At 36.2% G+C, this 16,730-nt stretch overlaps 3 protein-coding genes across 3 annotated transcripts; all 3 read right to left on the bottom strand.

The window, feature by feature from the left end:
* Positions 1–1,003: 1,003 nt before the first annotated feature.
* On the bottom strand, positions 1,004–2,347 carry DSM5745_09354 (DUF2252 domain-containing protein; the record flags this gene model as incomplete). The annotated part of the gene is made up of 1 exon (XM_026751370.1): positions 1,004–2,347. One exon carries the CDS (start codon positions 2,345–2,347, stop codon positions 1,004–1,006), a length of 1,344 nt encoding a protein of 447 aa, XP_026600456.1.
* A 1,756-nt stretch (positions 2,348–4,103) lies between these two features.
* On the bottom strand, positions 4,104–5,366 carry DSM5745_09353 (FAD-dependent oxidoreductase; the record flags this gene model as incomplete). Its single annotated transcript, XM_026751369.1, has 1 exon — positions 4,104–5,366. One exon carries the CDS (start codon positions 5,364–5,366, stop codon positions 4,104–4,106), a length of 1,263 nt encoding a protein of 420 aa, XP_026600455.1.
* Positions 5,367–6,901: 1,535 nt separating this feature from the next.
* Positions 6,902–8,554, bottom strand: DSM5745_09352 (FMN-dependent alpha-hydroxy acid dehydrogenase; the record flags this gene model as incomplete). Its single annotated transcript, XM_026751368.1, has 5 exons — positions 6,902–7,059; positions 7,105–7,762; positions 7,810–8,104; positions 8,152–8,362; positions 8,410–8,554. The coding sequence occupies 5 exons, from the start codon at positions 8,552–8,554 to the stop codon at positions 6,902–6,904; spliced, it is 1,467 nt and encodes a 488-aa protein (XP_026600454.1).
* Between the last annotated feature and the right edge of the window lie 8,176 nt (positions 8,555–16,730).

The raw sequence follows: 16,730 nt of genomic DNA, 5'->3' as shown, positions 1-16,730 counted from the left end.
AGATTATAAAGGCACTTTACTATTAAAACTAAAATATTATACCTAGCTATTACAGGCAGTAATACTATATTTAAATTTTAGAAGTAAAGTAAGGTAATTAAATTAATTTTTTATACCTAACTTTAAATATAAATTACACGTGAATTATAATACCTTATAAACTTAAAAATAGCTTATTTTATAGTGCTTAATAAAATTTATAATTTAAATTATATTTTATAAAATATAAATATAAATTTATAAATTGCAAGGGCGCGATTGCTTAAAAAAAATATTATTATTATTATTATAATATTATAATTATATAATATTATAATAATATAATTTAATAGCCTAAAATCACTAGGTAAAAAAACTTTAGTACTAAACTAGCTGTATACTAAGGCAGCGGCTAGTTATATAATATATAAAATATTAAGTTTAACTTTAAACTTTAACTTAAAAAAATTAGTAATTAGTTCCTACTATAAATACACGACGCCTTTCCTATTGCAGTAATTCACGTTTTCCTAAGCTCACCGCAGTATACAAACGCGACTCACACTGGTTCCTGGCGTTATCTTATCCACCTTTGTCTCGGCCGTGGGTCACCGTATCCTCAGCCAGGCTCGCGGGTCTGGGTTGCAAGGTACTAGCCCTTGTTGATGCCAGTCTCACATGATCAAGAGTGGATTATTCAGAATGACGCAGGAATAACTTCACCGGCTTGTCGCTGGGTAAGAGAATTATGTCGTAAGGAAAAATCTTCTAGATCTTATTGCTGCGCGAGGGTTATGCCTTGTAGCGCACCCCCCGCTTCAGCTTGGAGAGTTTACTCAGATTTCCCGGCTTGAAAGGTCCTGAGGAATTGCAGTATGCGGAGTTCGATCATCCTGGGGCTGCAAGAGGACAGACTGGCCATGTCTTAGGGCTCAGGATGCTCTAAAATACCAAGAAATGAACAAGATAGTTACATAGTCTCGAAATGGACGGTATTCATGCTAAACACATCACTCAATCACGTTTACTCCTCCTCATAAAGCTCCAACCCAGGGATCCTCCCATTCCGAAACAAATCCACGAAGATCTGATGATCAGCCCTGGCCTTGGCCCCATACCGATGCGCAAAGTCCACCAACGCCTCCGCAAAGACTTCCTCCCCACCAGCAGCATCAATCGCCTCGTCAATAACCTTCTCCGGCGAGAACGGCACCAGCGCCGAATGCAGCTTGTCGTCGTCGCCCGCAGCATGCATCATCGCCGTCGCACGGCCCAAGTCCGCCACAACGGCCGCCATCTCGCTTATATCGTTGATCTCCGACCAGTCGAGATCGACGGCATACGGCGAGACCTCAGCAACAAGCTGTCCGACGCCGTCGATCTCCGTCCAGCCGAGCCAGGGGTCCGCACACGCCTGCAGCGCACGCTGGGAGACGACGGTCCGGTGGCCCTCGTGGAGGAAGTAACCAGCGGCAGAAGCATTCGCGACGTGTCTCGACACAGCAGCGGGGATAGACTGCTTCATGTAGATGATGACATCGTTCTCGACGGCCTCGCTCTTACCCTCGAGCAGGATATTAAAAGACGGAAGCCCGGCGGAGCCGATCCCCACGCCGCGCCGGCCAACGACGTCCTTGACGCGGTAGGCGCTGGACTCGGGTCTCGGCTGGGGCAGGGTCTCGAGGTATTTCATGAACGCGGCGATGACCTTTTCGCGGGCGGGGCCGTCGAGCTCGATCGCGCCGCCGCCGAGCGTGAAGCGGCGCTCGAAGTTGTGGATCTCGGTCTGCGAGTCGAGCAGCGAGACGCGGGTCTGCATGCGGGCGTTGTGCAGGGCATCGAGCAGCGGCCCCTTGGCCGTGTCCAGCGTGATGCGCGGGATATTGTGTGTTTCGCTGCTGGCCAGGGCGTGGATGCGCTCGTGGTACGCGGCGGCATAGGTCTCGACCAGACGCGTGATCTGCCTGTCGCTGAGGGCCTTCGCGTACCCGATCAGGGCGATCGAGGCGGCGAAGCGCTTGACGTCCCAGGTGAAGGGGCCCACGTAGGCCTCGTCGAAGTCGTTGACGTTGAAGATCAAGCGGCCCTGCGAGTCCATGTACGTGCCGAAGTTCTCGGCGTGCAGGTCGCCGTGGATCCAGATGTTGCTGGACTGGTCGGTCAGGAAGGCGTCGGCTTTCGCCTGGGGCTCGAGGTCGTGGTAGAAGAGGCAGGCTGTGCCGCGGTAGAAGGCGAAGGCGGAGGCGGCCATCTTGCGGAACTTGGTCTGGAATGCGGCTGGGTCGGCGGCGAGGAGGGCGCCAAAGGCTGTGGAGAAGACAGTGAGGATCTCTTCGCCGCGCTGCTCGGAGGGGGCGTGGGGAGTCATGGTTGTAGATGAGGCAGGGCGTTGGTCGGGGTTTGGATAGAACTGAGGTTTTCGCAACAAAACGCCAGACTTCCTGTGTGTCCGGAGAAAGGGAGTATTTATATCGAGATCCTCAGGTATTCCAAGCCAGCTCCCCTCACTGTGGCAGTGCAGGGTCTCCATGCAGCCATTAATCTACTGTTCTTGGCCGGAGCCCTAAGCGTCTTGTCGTGGTTCAGCTTCGTGGCAAGCGCCGCATCCCAAGCCTTGGTCAGCTCCACCATGTATCGGCCAAGAGCTGGCTCCGAATCCCACGCGCTGCTGGCCATAGGACGATCGCATGCTGCATTTGTTTGCGCTGCACCCTCGGACCGTCCCTGGCGGGCCCGAACGTCGCTTGTGGCTGGCTGGTGGTCATCTGGGCAGTCTGTAGCCAAACAACGAGGTAGAATCGAGCAAACAGCTGCATGTCAGTTCAGCTCAGCCAGTTGTCCGGGTGAAGGAAGAGGGGCTGAAGCAGATGATGTCCAGTGAGGACCCACGTTGCATGAGGAGAATCAGCACCCAGCCAGAGTTTGCCCAGGTGGGAGAAACCTGAAGTCGTTTCCTTAGACTAGATAGGACACGAGTCTCTCCACTGTTCTGCCAGTAAGTGCCTGACCGGTTGAAGCAAGCAACTTGCCTGAAAAGACGCCTCTGGTTCTCGTAGACCTATCGTAGCGGAGAGTATAGGCAAGCCGGGCTGGCGCTTTCGAGGCCATGCCCCTGTCGTAGACCTGTAATCGGTATTACCCCTCACAATAAGGGCGGTCCTGCTATCAACATTAACTTCAATTAGCAGGAAAATCGGTTGGTTGATAGAAGAACGAAATCATGATGCCGGACGGGGTGGCGTAGAGCTTATGAATCCATCGACATCAAGGTCCACCGGGACTGGGGGAAATGTTTACGCCCAGAACCGAGTTGAAACCGGCATGGAATTGTTTCTCTTGGCGGTTGCTTGGTCACTGCAGATCTGTGAAATTCCACCCCAGGGTAAATGTTCAAGATGTGGGATATTCGATAGTATTTCCCAATCACCACCGGTGCGAGGCCACAAGATATCTTAAAGCCACCGCATCTTAGAATCTCATCCAGCGCTGGATGGTTACTCTGACAATGGATCATCGTTCAACCAGTTCTTGATGAACAAATGTCATTATACTGTGCCTGTTATCGAATCTCTGCTAGCCCTGTTCGAACAGGCAAACAATATCAATCTAGGCCTGAGAACGAAGTCTACCGATGGTAATAGCGTCTCTAACAACGGAATTGCCCGGTTTAATGAGATATATCCATACGGAAAGGGCCCAGTTACCGAATTTGGGCTGAAGATGAGCTCACCCTAACCACAGGACAAAATGGACCAATCGGCGCAGCAGCGTGCATTGTGTGAATCAAGCTGACAAGAGCCTTCCTACAGGTACCCTGAGCTTATGGAGGCCCTATAGTATGGCCTCGATTCACATGTCCCCCAATGAAGCTGGACGGTTGCCTACTCTGTCTACTTGCAGGGAACCAGGTGAATGGTCTTGTCTAAGACACAACTAGGCGACGGACTCTGTTATAAACAGTTTGACGTGATAATAGCAAAGGGAATATACGGTACTGCTGGATTCGATACTGTAAGATGCTAAGTACATGGTCTAGAAAGGTATTTTTGATGAAGCAATATCAAGTGTTGAAAGTGAAGACGAAAGAAAACATCAGTCTAGAGACGGTCTAGGAAACAAGCAGGTCATGCCTTGATGCACAGCTCGCGATGAGTCTGCAAGAAGCAGGTATTCCGGTCCTTTGCAAGGGGCAGCATCTCGATCTCCTTGCGGCTCCGACTTAGCTCTGAATCGCGTGCATACCCATACCCATCGGTCCGGATGACCTTGGCTTCAGACCCATCAATCAGAGCAAACACCTCTTCGGCCGCATCAACAACATTCGAGATCTTTCCGGGGAAGATATAGACGACGCCATCTGCTTCAAAGACAACGGAACTGCGGAACTCGGTGTCGGTCACCATCTTGGGCAGCACGGAGCCCTTCCAACCCGTGTAATGGAACCGCTTGGTAAACCCCGGCCAGAAGCGCTCCATCTGCTCTTCCAGCTTCGGTCTGACCTGACCTTCCATGAAGTCAGGCGCGAGACCGGAAAGACAGGCTCCAGCTTCGGCGGGGGTGTCGTACGACCCCAGGATGGTGTATGCACCGTGGGTCAGCACGTAGTCTCCAACCTTCTTGGGGTCGCTGAGACAAGGCATCAGGCAGGGAAACCAGCCATCCATGACGATGAAGGAGATGGGCGACTGCCCGGGGGTGCTGTCGGTGTAGCTCAGAGCGGTGCAAGCCTGGTACTGGATGTTGAGCTTGATGGGGAGATTCGAGAGGAGGCCGTCAGGCAGGGCAGAGGCGTAACCGGTTGCATTGATGACCTTGCCGAACCAGGCCCCGTCGCGAGTGGAGGTTGAAATGCAGTATCGGTCGCCGACCCGACGGACACCGGTGACCTCGTCGTTCAGCCGGATGCTGATGCCGGCGCTGGACAGCTTCTCGCGGAAGTAGTGCTTCAAGTACGGATTCAGAACAGCGCAGGGCTCGTCGAGCTTGTAGGCAACCTCGAGCTCACTGCCTGGCCAGCAGTGAGCGATGTCAACGGGCAGGCACTCCTTCGACTCGCGGCAGACGTCGCCAAAGGTCTCGGCGTCGACCTTGGACTCGCGGCCCATCGAGTCCTTGCCGGCAAGCGCATAGATGGCAGGCTCGACCGGCACCACAATCTCGGGGTACTTCAGGCAGAAAGACTCAAACGTCCGTCGGCAGCTATCCCTGGTCCCTGAAGACCTGGGGTAATGCGGACCTTTGTGGATTCGAATCCCAAACTGGCCAGAGACGCCATTGAACAGTTCAGAGCCTTTCTCGATGATGGTGACATGATGTCCTGCGTTGGCCAGCTCCAGCGCTGTGTGGCATCCGCTCCAACCACCGCCGATGATTGCGATTGATATCATTATGAAGAGGAGGATGTGACTGGAAATAGAAAGATAAGTGCTCGGGCTCTTCTCTTCCTCCAGGAGTTTCGAGTGGACATCACCTTCGTTTTATATGGGTGACTGCCAGTCACGGTGTATTTTGAGGTTTCAGCTGCTCCTTCCGTTGCTGTTGGGATGCCGACGTCAGATTCGCCTCTGGGAGACATCATCCCGCTCCAGGAATAGCGACATTCGCAGAGTTGACTGCCAGGGGCGGTTGTGATGTCAGACCTGGCGCAAATGTCAAACGTCGTGTGGGTGGACCGGCGGAGACAGCCTCTGTGGCTCGAGTTGCTCTTCGTCGAGGCACAGCGATATCGAGGTCCCAACTTCGGGCCATGTTCACAGGCATTGTCGATTCTGGTCTAGAATCGCCATCATCGGGCCATGGAGGGCAGCGAATTGCCTCGAAGACCGATTGGGTGGCTCCGAGCGAATCTTCGGTGTACCTTACCTGTTTAGCGGGTCTTTCTCTACGAAAAGATATCGGAGTCTCCGTTGTTGCTTTCCATTTATAGTAACTTTAGCTTGGAGAAGTTTACTATAAAGGCACATGCTGACTGCACCTGGACCGCAATCCTCGGACTCATTCGGAGATTGCAGAGCCCCAAGCGGACGGTCTGCTGCGATATAGAGCAACCCAACAACGGCCGCATCGGTGTAGACCATTGACATTGCGGTGCCCCAGTTGAAGTTCATGTAAGAAGGACGATGCTATCGATAGGTACACAAAGCCCCTGACGGCCGTCATCAAGTCCACCACGACCCACGAGGTCCCAAGGCCTTGGGGCAGATATTGAGTTAACTTCACATGAACGTGGTGGTCAGACTGACCTCATACCCATTGAATGAACTCCGGAACAAACTTAAGCTCGCACTGATAAGGAGATAGAAAGAATTAGGGAGAAGGAGCTGACGCGTCTCGCTGTGACTCATCGAATGGCATCCCCAGGGTGTGCAACCGCCCGATATGACACCTGGTTGACATCCCCGTCGAGAGTTTGAACAACGTTCGCCGACGTTCTATGGAGCCTAAAGTGGCTCGCGCATCGGAATCATGAGCCGCTGTGACATTGGCATCACAACGACCCAGGTTACGAGGCTTAACCTTGCCTACGCGAACCTTAACGGCGGCCTAACCTATCGGAGTCTGCCCAGAAAGGTCACCGCGGCGAGAAACCGTTCATTCGACCGATTATCCGGTCTCGCTAGACGCCCGGAGTCCTCCGTACGCCCGGCGCCTTTGCACACCGATGCCAATGAGTATGGCAGTTGAGAGCCCCTCGAGACTCTGTGGACGACGAACAGGACGTACGACATGTGTTCAGCAAGCATCGGATCATATTTCCATCAGCTTGTACGGCTACCGGAAGCTCCTTGATCTAGCGGACCCGAGTATTCGCGGCTTATGTATGTCATTGCGACCTCCCGGCCATGCCCTCGTGTACGACGAAGGGGTCTTACGCTCCGAACAAGCTTTTTCGACCACAGCATTTGTGACGGGATGATTCTATCTACAGATTCGAACGAGCCCTCCACCTGATATACGGATGGTCAGGGCCCGACGGCACCAGATGGTCAACATCCGCTGTATTGACCAAGCCAGGGTATACCTCCGAGAGGTCCCTGATACCGATGAGCTTCATGACAGCCTCCATCTCGGCTTTGAGCACTACAAACGTCAGCGAGTTCAAACTTCCTTAGCGGACAAACCTACACTGAATCAGATGCTCCGCGCCCTCGGCCCCATAGTTCAAGGCGTACAGAAAGCTGCGTCCCATCCCCACAGCCTTCGCGCCCAAACACAGCGCCTTGATGATATCCGCGCCCCGCCGAAACCCGCCGTCGACGTAGATTTCCATTCTGTCAAATATCTCAGGGCAGTTCTTGTGCAACTCCAGGAGCACCAGGATCGTCGGCGGCGAGTAATCCAGGTTCCGGCCGCCGTGGTTACTGATTAGGATACCGTCGACGTTGTGCGCCATGGCAATCCTCGCGTCCTCTGCCGAGGTAACGCCCTTCAGGATAAGGGGGAGCTTGGTGACGCTGCGGATCCATTCGATGTCCTTCCACGTCATGCCCTGGTCGATGAAGCTGCCCATGAGTCTTGTGAGGCCGGCGCCCGCTTTCATCATCTTCCCCGTAATTGGGTCCCGCAGGAGCTCGTCGGATTTGAGGCGTTCGTCGGACTCGCGCTTGCCGCGTCCTGCGGAGTCGACGGTGAGGAAGATGGCTTTGCAGCCGAGGGATTCTGCTTTGAGGAGCAGTTCGCGAGACTTTTCTTTCTGCTTGTTCAGGTACAGCTGGAAGAGGAAGGGGTGGCCGGGGGCTTGCTCGACGATATCTCCCAGTGGATGTCCGGAGTTGGTGCTGACCTGCCAAACCATTAGTAGCATACCTATATTGAATGTCAGGAGCATACGATTTCCACAATCCCCATGGACTTCGAAGCCCTGAACAGTGCCTTCTCAGCATCAGGGTGTATCAAAGACCCAACCCCAGCCGGGCAAATAAACAGCGGCATCGACATCGAAATCCCCAGCATGGACGAAGACGTATCGACGGTGGTCACATCCTTCATGACTCGCGGCCGGAACCAGATGCGCTTGAGCATCGACTCATTTGCGTCTCGAGTCCAGCAGTCCGTATCGGCGGTCGAATAGAAGGTATACGCCTTCTCGGACGCACTCGCCGCAGCGGCCTTGTCAAAGTCATAGCTAGAGCGGTTAATGTCCATACCTCGGATATTTATCCGAGGACGCACCTGTTGATGAGCGAGGCCAGCTCGGGTTTGGGGCCGCGGGGCTTCGCTGTGGCTTGAGTTTTCTGCGTACTTTGCTTCCACTCTGGTGTTATTGTCGAGGTATCCAGCCTGCCTTTGAAGTGCTGGGTGGAAAGGTTCTCTCTAAGAATCGAGAGGGCGTGGATTTCCACGAACGCATCCGTTGCGTCCCGACCGGCGTATTTAACGATGACTACAGACAAGGTCAGTCAAGGACGGGGATCTCTAGAAGATACTCACCGGAAGGACCACCGGGATGTTCACCGACAAAGCTCGTCAAGTCCCAGACCTCGCCCTGGATGACCAGCCAGCAGTCGGCCGGGGTGTTGTGGGCAAGCACGTCCTGCACCGAGAGCAGCGGTGTATCTGTGGCGTCGTTTTCCATGATGTTGAGACTGTGTCTGGAAATCAAATATCGAGATCTAATTTTATATGCGATCGCGAGAACGATCAGCCGAAGTCCTTGCGGGGTTCGCTCCGCTCATCTCGGAGCGCATCCGATGTCGGACGAGAACGCGCTTTGCAAATAGATCATCGGTCATTTGATAGACCTATGGCCGCTGACCGAAGCCCTGACGGACAATGTTCTACGCTGCGGATATGGTGACCTCAGGGTACATTTGGCGTCATGATTTGAATCCCGTGCGTCAGTCCCCCAAGAAGCCAGTACCATGCCTTGCCAATAAAATGAATGCTGCATATACCGTCCCGCCGTTGGCTAATCCCGGAATATAGTTGCGCCAGGTTGAATCTAGTATATTAACTTTAGTTATATAAAGTACTTTATAATATATACTTTATTAAAGTAAAATAAAAATATATATTAATTTTTAAATTATATTTATAAAATAAATATATAGTGCAAAGTAATTATATTATATTTATAATAAATATATATAATTATTATTATAAATTATAAGATAAATATAATTTAATAATAATAAATATAGGTTTACTAGGTTATATATTTATAAATAAAGTTTATATTTAGGTTAATTTATTACTGCTTATTAAACTTATTATTAAAATTATTTATATTACTAAGGATATAATATATTTTAAAAATTATATAATAAATATTATAAATATAAATTATAGGTAATTTTATATATTATATATAATATAAATTAATATTAACATGGTATAATTATTACTAGTAATATATAATTACTTAAAGTTTATATATTATAAAGGTAGCGCTTAATAAGTTAGTTTAATAATTTTAATTTAATATTATTTATTATTTAAAATAATTATATAAGCTATAAAATACTGCTATAAAATTAAAATAAATATAAATATAAATAAAAATATTAATTTAATACTAATATTAATATTAATATTTAATATTAATAAAAATTTAAGATATTAAGGGCCCGTGCGCCGCTATTTAAGTTAATTTTAGCTTATTAAATTAATACTAAGTTAAAAGCTATTAATATAATTACTAAAAAAACCCTATATTATTAATAAAAGCTTACTAAAATTATTATATTATAAATAGTTAGTTAAAATTACTATTTTTAAATATAAGCTTATATTTAAAAAAGGTATTTTATATAATATTAATAAAAGGTAAGTTAATATATTATTAAATTATTATTATATTACCTTATATTAAGTTTACATGTCCTTAAATAATATATAAAGGATTTATAAAAGTAATAATAAATTTATAAATATATAAGTAGCTAAGCCTTAGTAAAATTAGTTTTTTATATAATTTAGGTATATTTTTAGTACCTTAGGACATTCTTGCATATTTTATAAAATATTTTTTTTTTAATTATAATATATATTTAAAGGCCGGTAAAAATTAATAAGGTTATAATAAGTAAGGTAGCTAAGGTTATAAAAATATTAATTAGTGTAATAAAATTATTTATTATTTATATAAACTTACCTTGTAAAGTAGTCTTATAACCTTGATTAATAAATTAATATTATAAAAGGTTAGTTAGCGCGGTGAAATTATTTATTATTTATATAAACTTACCTTATAAAGTAGTTTTATAATTTTAATAAGCTAATATTATAAAAGGTTAGTTAGCACGGTAAAATTATTTACTATTTATATAAACTTACCTTATAAAGTAATTTTATAACCTTAATAAGTAAAGGTAAGTTTATTTATAATAATTTACTTTATAAAAATAGCAAGTGCTATAACCTAGTGTTTAGTTTAAAAAATAAAGTAAAAATAACTTATTAAATATTAAGATAATATTAAGTATATATATTTAAATAAAAAAATAAGTTAATAATACCTTTTATAAATAATAGGTATATAAAAGCTTACTAAAATAAATTATATTACATAATTAACTTACTATTTTAATTAGGAGTATAATTAATAATAAAAATTACTAGTAAAAATAGGTATAGCATACCTAATATATTAAAATTAAATTATAAAATACCTGGAAACCTACTGCATTAGCATAAGTAAGTTAATAATTATTATTTAAGTTTATAAACTAGCAAAGTGCACCACTATTTATTATACTTAAGTTAAACTTTTATTATTATTTATTTTTTATATTATTATTTATATTATTATTTGTATTATTATCCGCTGGGCAGTATTTTTAGTATTATTTATATTATTTTTAATATTATCTTTGGCATTATTAATACCTGGGTAATATTAGTATTATTTTTAGTATTATTTTATTTACTAGCTGGTATTTTTTAGGTTAGTGTTATTTATATTACCCTTAATATTATTATTAATATTATTTTTAGTAATATTTATTTATTATTTACACCTTACTTAGCATTTTTAAATTATTATAAAGCAGCTATTAAGTATTAAGTTTTCTAGGGTTATTACCTTAATTTATTACTATAATTTATTTTATTTATTTTTTATTTTATTATTACTATATTATAAAATTAAAAAATAACCTTGGGCTATTTAGCTTATTTTTTAATATTATAAAAAAATTAAAAACACGTCCGGGGGTGTTTATTTATATTTTTGCTTAAATTAAACTATATAATATTTACATAAATAAAGTAATATTATAAAAGGTAAAAACTTAGGTTTTTATAATAAAAGTTTATTAGCTTGCTTATTTTTTTAATACTTTATTTACTACCTAAATAAAGTTAACTTAACTTTTAATTTTTAAATAAGTTAAAATATTTATTGCCATTGCGGGGATTTTAAAAATAATTAATTATTATTAAATATTAAAATATAGCTAGGTTTAAACTAGGTGCTTTTAAAGGTAGGTAAATAAAATATTTAGAATTTTAATTAAAAATACTATAAAAATTAATATTATAATAAAAAATTAAGGCCTAAATAAAGCCTAGTAAAAAAAAATATACCTAGTAGTACTTAGTAATATATATTAATACTTACTTAAAAGTTTTAGCTATTAAAATATATTTAGTAATAATACGCTGGGGTATTTTTAGGTATTAAAAAAATAATTATAAATAACTATAAATAAACTTAGGTATAGCTAAGAATTTTTTTAAAATTATTTTTAAAGTTAATAGGTGTAATTAAGCTGTAAGCAGGATAAGTATAAATAAAAAAAAAATAATTTTAGTTATTATAAAAAAAGGTATATAATTTATATTAGTTTTAGGGTTAGTAAGGCCTTTTTTAAAAATATAAAATTTTATATAAGCTAGCCACCTAATTTTATATACCTTTAAAATTTAAAAAAAAAGTAAGGGGGTACCCTTACTTTTTACCTTACTAGCTAAATTTTATATATTTTACTATACTTAAATTTATAAATTTAATTAAGCTTTTTCTCGCGGGGCTTAAACCTAAAAAAATTAGTATAATAAGTTTAATTTTTATAATATATAAAAATAAAGTTTAATTAACTACCTAAGCTACCTTAGCTAGTATAAATAAAATTATAATTTTTATATATATTTATTTTATAATATCTTGTTTTATTAAATTAAGTTTAATTTATTTATATTTAATTATATTAATAATTATTATATTTATATTCGTGTCCTTTTAAGTTACCTTTATATTTTTAGCTAAAAAAACTTTATATTTTAATTATAGTATATTATTATAATATTAGTAATACTAGCTACAAGTAATAAGCTATTTAAGTTAAATTAAAGCAGCACCGCTAGTGGTATATTTAAAATTAAAATTAAATAATAAAATACTATTTTAATAAACTAAAGGCTAATTATAATCTTTTTTTTAATTTTTTATATATAAAATAAATTTAAAATAATATCACGCGGGATATATTAATATAAAATTACTAGTATAAAAAGTATAAATACTTACTATTTCTTATTTACAAGCTAATAAGTAAAAAATAATTTAATTTATTTTATAAAAGCTTTTTAATACATAATAACACTACCTTATTAAAATATATATTACCTGCCCTTAAAAGTATTAAAAATAAATTAATAAAAATACTTAAAATAAATAATATTACGCAAGAGCAGAAGTCCACGGCTAAAAATAATATTAAAAAATAAAAGTAAAATAAAAAAAAAATAAAATAAAGCTAACTATTACTTATTACTTACTTATAGTAACCTGCCTATATTATTAGGTATTATTTAATATTTTTATAAAGGGTGGAAATTTATATTTAGCATAATATATTAAGTAAATACTATTAATAAATTAATAAAGTTTTAAGGCCTAATAAAATTATTTTAAAATACTTATTTAAGCCTGCACTTTGCTGCTAGGTATAGTAAATAATAATAAAATATTTTTATAAAAAAGTAAATTTTATAATAATACTAGGCCAAAGTACCCCAAGCCTTTTTTTTTATTATTTTTATTTTTTTTAATAGCCTAAAACTAAGTAATTATATTATTTTAAAAATTATTAAATAGCGCTGCGCGAGATTTTAAAGTTTTAAAGTTAAAATATTATTATTTTTTATTATGCTATTAAAAAAAAGTTATATAAATATAAAAAAATATTTATTAAAAAGTAGATCTTATTTAGGTTTGCGGTAATTTATATAATAAACTTAATTTTTAAATACCTTAAAAATAATAACTTATTAATTTTTATTTTTAGTGCACGTAGAAATAATATTTAATTAGGTAATTTAAAATGCTTATGCGTAGAATAGGTAAGAAAAGTTAAAATATAAAATTTAATATAAATAAAAATATTAAAAGCTAAAAATATTAATTTTTATTATTAATATAAAATAAAATAGGAGACTTAGATTTAGAATAAAAAATTAAAATAAATTAAAAGTATTAAGTAACTATAAATTATGTAAACTTACTTATTTTTATATTTTTTAATAAAAATATTATTATTTTATAAAGTTATATACTTAATAAACTACATGGGATAGTAAAGTCCTATATATATATTAGGTTATTATTAAAGGGCTTTTATACCCCTGCTTTTTTTAATTTTAATTAGTTACCTTAATATAAGGCTAGTTTGGCTACTTTAACTACTAGCTAGTATTATTTTTTAATTTAATACTATTATTATAATAAACTAGGATTAAGATTAAGACTAAGATTAATATAATATAATTTTTTTTATTATAATAATAGTGGCTTTAGCTATATATTAAACTTTACTTTATACTTACTTAATTATATATTTAAGCTAAAATTAATTTTTAAACTTTATAAAATATTACTAAATTACGCTGTTACTCTGGGTAATAATAGTAAAAATACTAATAATAATATTTTTAAGGTTATTTTATCTTTTTTTAAAAAGATTATATATTACCTTATAAAATATATTACTAATTTAATATTTTTTTATATAGTAATAAAGTAATAAAAAAGTAACTATTAATACATGTACATGTTTTTAAAAATAATATAACTTTATATATATAAAAGGCAACTATAATCTTTACTAATTAATTAAAAAAAAGTATTATAAAATAGCAAGGTATTTAGTTTTTTTTATATTTAGTAAGTATATGCTTAAGTAATAAAATATATATTATTTAGCTTAGGCTAGTATTATTAGCATAATAAATATTAATTAAAAAAAGTGCTTTAAAATTTAAGCAGGAGCTATTTTAAATAAGGATAAGAAAAAAAATATTAAACTATACTTTTAATAAAACTTAGATTTTTTTTTGCTTGTTTTTTAATGCGCAAGTTAATATAAAAATAAGGTCTGGTTATAGTACTTTTTAAGCTTAACTAAATTAATATTTAGGTTATATTAGCTTAACTTGTTAATAAGATAAAATTAATAAAAAATATAAGTAGTAGGGCCTAATAAACTATAGTTAATATTTTACTATAGTATATTTTTAAAAAATACTAAAATAAATATAAAAACCTTATACAGGGTATTATTATATATTACCTTAATTTTTATATTAAGCTTACTAAAAGTAATAAGATTTTTAATTATATTTTGAAAATTTACTTTATATAAACCTAGTGTAATTATAAATATATTATATAATTTTATATACTTATTTACTATTATGCCTGTAAAAATAAGGTAAATACCTATAAAAGATTTATATGTAGTTTAGTATAAACCAAATTTATTTATAAATATTTAATATAGGAGGAAGATAGGCAGGGTGCTTAAATTAAAAAAATTTATAAGGTACTAGCGGTTATATACTTTAATTTTTTATTTATTATAATAAGGGAAGGATAAGTAAAAAGCCTAAAGCTTATGTTTTTTATTTAAGATATACTAGATAATAAAATAACTAGCTAGTGATATTATAGGCTAGGATAATAAGTTTTAATATTTATAATTAAAAGTTATAAAAAGCTTATATAAAAAAAGCTAATATTTTATAATTAAAACATGTTTATTTTTATAAATAAGTAGTTTTATTAAATTTATTAAAAACCTTAAATATTAAATAATTAAGGCAAGCGTGCTTGGCACTTTAAAACTTTTTAAAAAAACTTAAAGCTAAAAAATAATACCCCTAAAACATACTTTGGTAATATATAATATATAATTAATATTAATATAGTTAATTTAGCTAATATATATATAAGAGTTAGATATATAAGTATAATTAAGCTTTTAATATTTATACTAAATAAAGTTTAATAAAAGCGTAGTAGCATAATTATTAACAGGCCTAAAATATTATATAAATTATTTAAAGGTTATTTAAACTAAAAAACCCCAGGCAACGCCGTGCTAAAGTTTTATAGGTATATTAATAAATTTTATTATACCTTAGTAAATTTACTATATAAAAAATAGGGATTTTACAAGAGTTAAAATAAAAAAAATAAAATTAATAAAATATATTTATATTAAAGTATTTAGCGCGTGCCTTTTATTAAAAGCAGTTAGTATTTATAGCTTTATATTAACTATAAGCACCTTAATATAATATAAAGGTATAAAATAAAATTAACCTTTAATATTTTTTTAAGTTAGTTTAGGAAAGCAGGGAGTAATATAATAAAAAATATATTATTTAAAAGTTATAGCACTTTAATAAGCACTTTATATTAAGTTTATATAATATTATATTTAAGTAATTATAATTTAAATATTAAGTAAAAAAGAAGGTAGTATAAAAGTATATTATTATTAGGGCACTTTTTTTAATTTATTAATATTTTTATGGCGCACCTAGTTCGGGGGTAATATTATACCTAAAGTAAAAAAAGTCTTGCTTAACTTAGTATTTAAAGCTATATTTTTAATTATATTTAAAGCTATATTCTTAACTATATTTTTAATTATATTTTTAGTTATATTTATTTTTATTATATTAGTATTTTTAATTATTTTAATTGTGCTAGATATATTAGTTATATTTATTATATTTATAAGAGCAGGAGTAAAGGCATTTTTAAAAGTATTTACTTTTATATTATTTACCTTATTTATATTTCTTGCTTTGCCCGTATTATTTACCTTGTTTATATTATTTACCTTATTTATATTATTTACCTTATTTATATTAGTTAGCTCTGTATTATTTACCTTATTTATATTAAAAAAGCTATTTTAAATAGTATTTATTACTGCCGCTGCCTCCGCCTTTACTTTTTTAATTAAAAATAATATATCCTAGTATGTGATTTTAAAATTTAAAATAATCTTAATTTTTTTTATAATTTTTTTTATTATAAGACCGACAAGTCTTGAAGATCTCTACTAATAATAAAGATATTAACAAAGAAATCTAATTAATAAAAATAAAGTATTTTAAACCCCGCTAAATAATATTAAAAAAGTTACTTAAAAATTTAAAAAAAAAGGCTAGCCTTAAAACCACCTTTATAAACCTTTAAGCTATACTTAAGCTATTTTTAATTAAAAAGTAAATATAGGTTTAAATACTTTACACACAGGTTTTTACTTTAACCTATACTTAGGGCCTACCCTAGCCTTGCCTAATTAATAACTAAAATCTTAAATATTAATAACCTAGTTAAATTATATAGCCTAATATAATAATAAAATATATTAAGCCTTAGTAGCCTAAGGCTAAAGCTTAAGTTATTTAAGGTATTAACTTTAAATTAATAATAGGTTAGCTTTAATAATATTAAATAAAAAAATATTAGCCTTAATAATTTTTTTTTTTAATTAAAGGGTTGTCCGCGACCC

Source organism: Aspergillus mulundensis (assembly GCF_003369625.1).
Source record: "Aspergillus mulundensis strain DSM 5745 chromosome Unknown scaffold_11, whole genome shotgun sequence".
Classification (NCBI taxonomy): Eukaryota; Fungi; Ascomycota; class Eurotiomycetes; order Eurotiales; family Aspergillaceae; genus Aspergillus; species Aspergillus mulundensis.
This window is presented reverse-complemented; position numbering and strand designations above follow the sequence as displayed.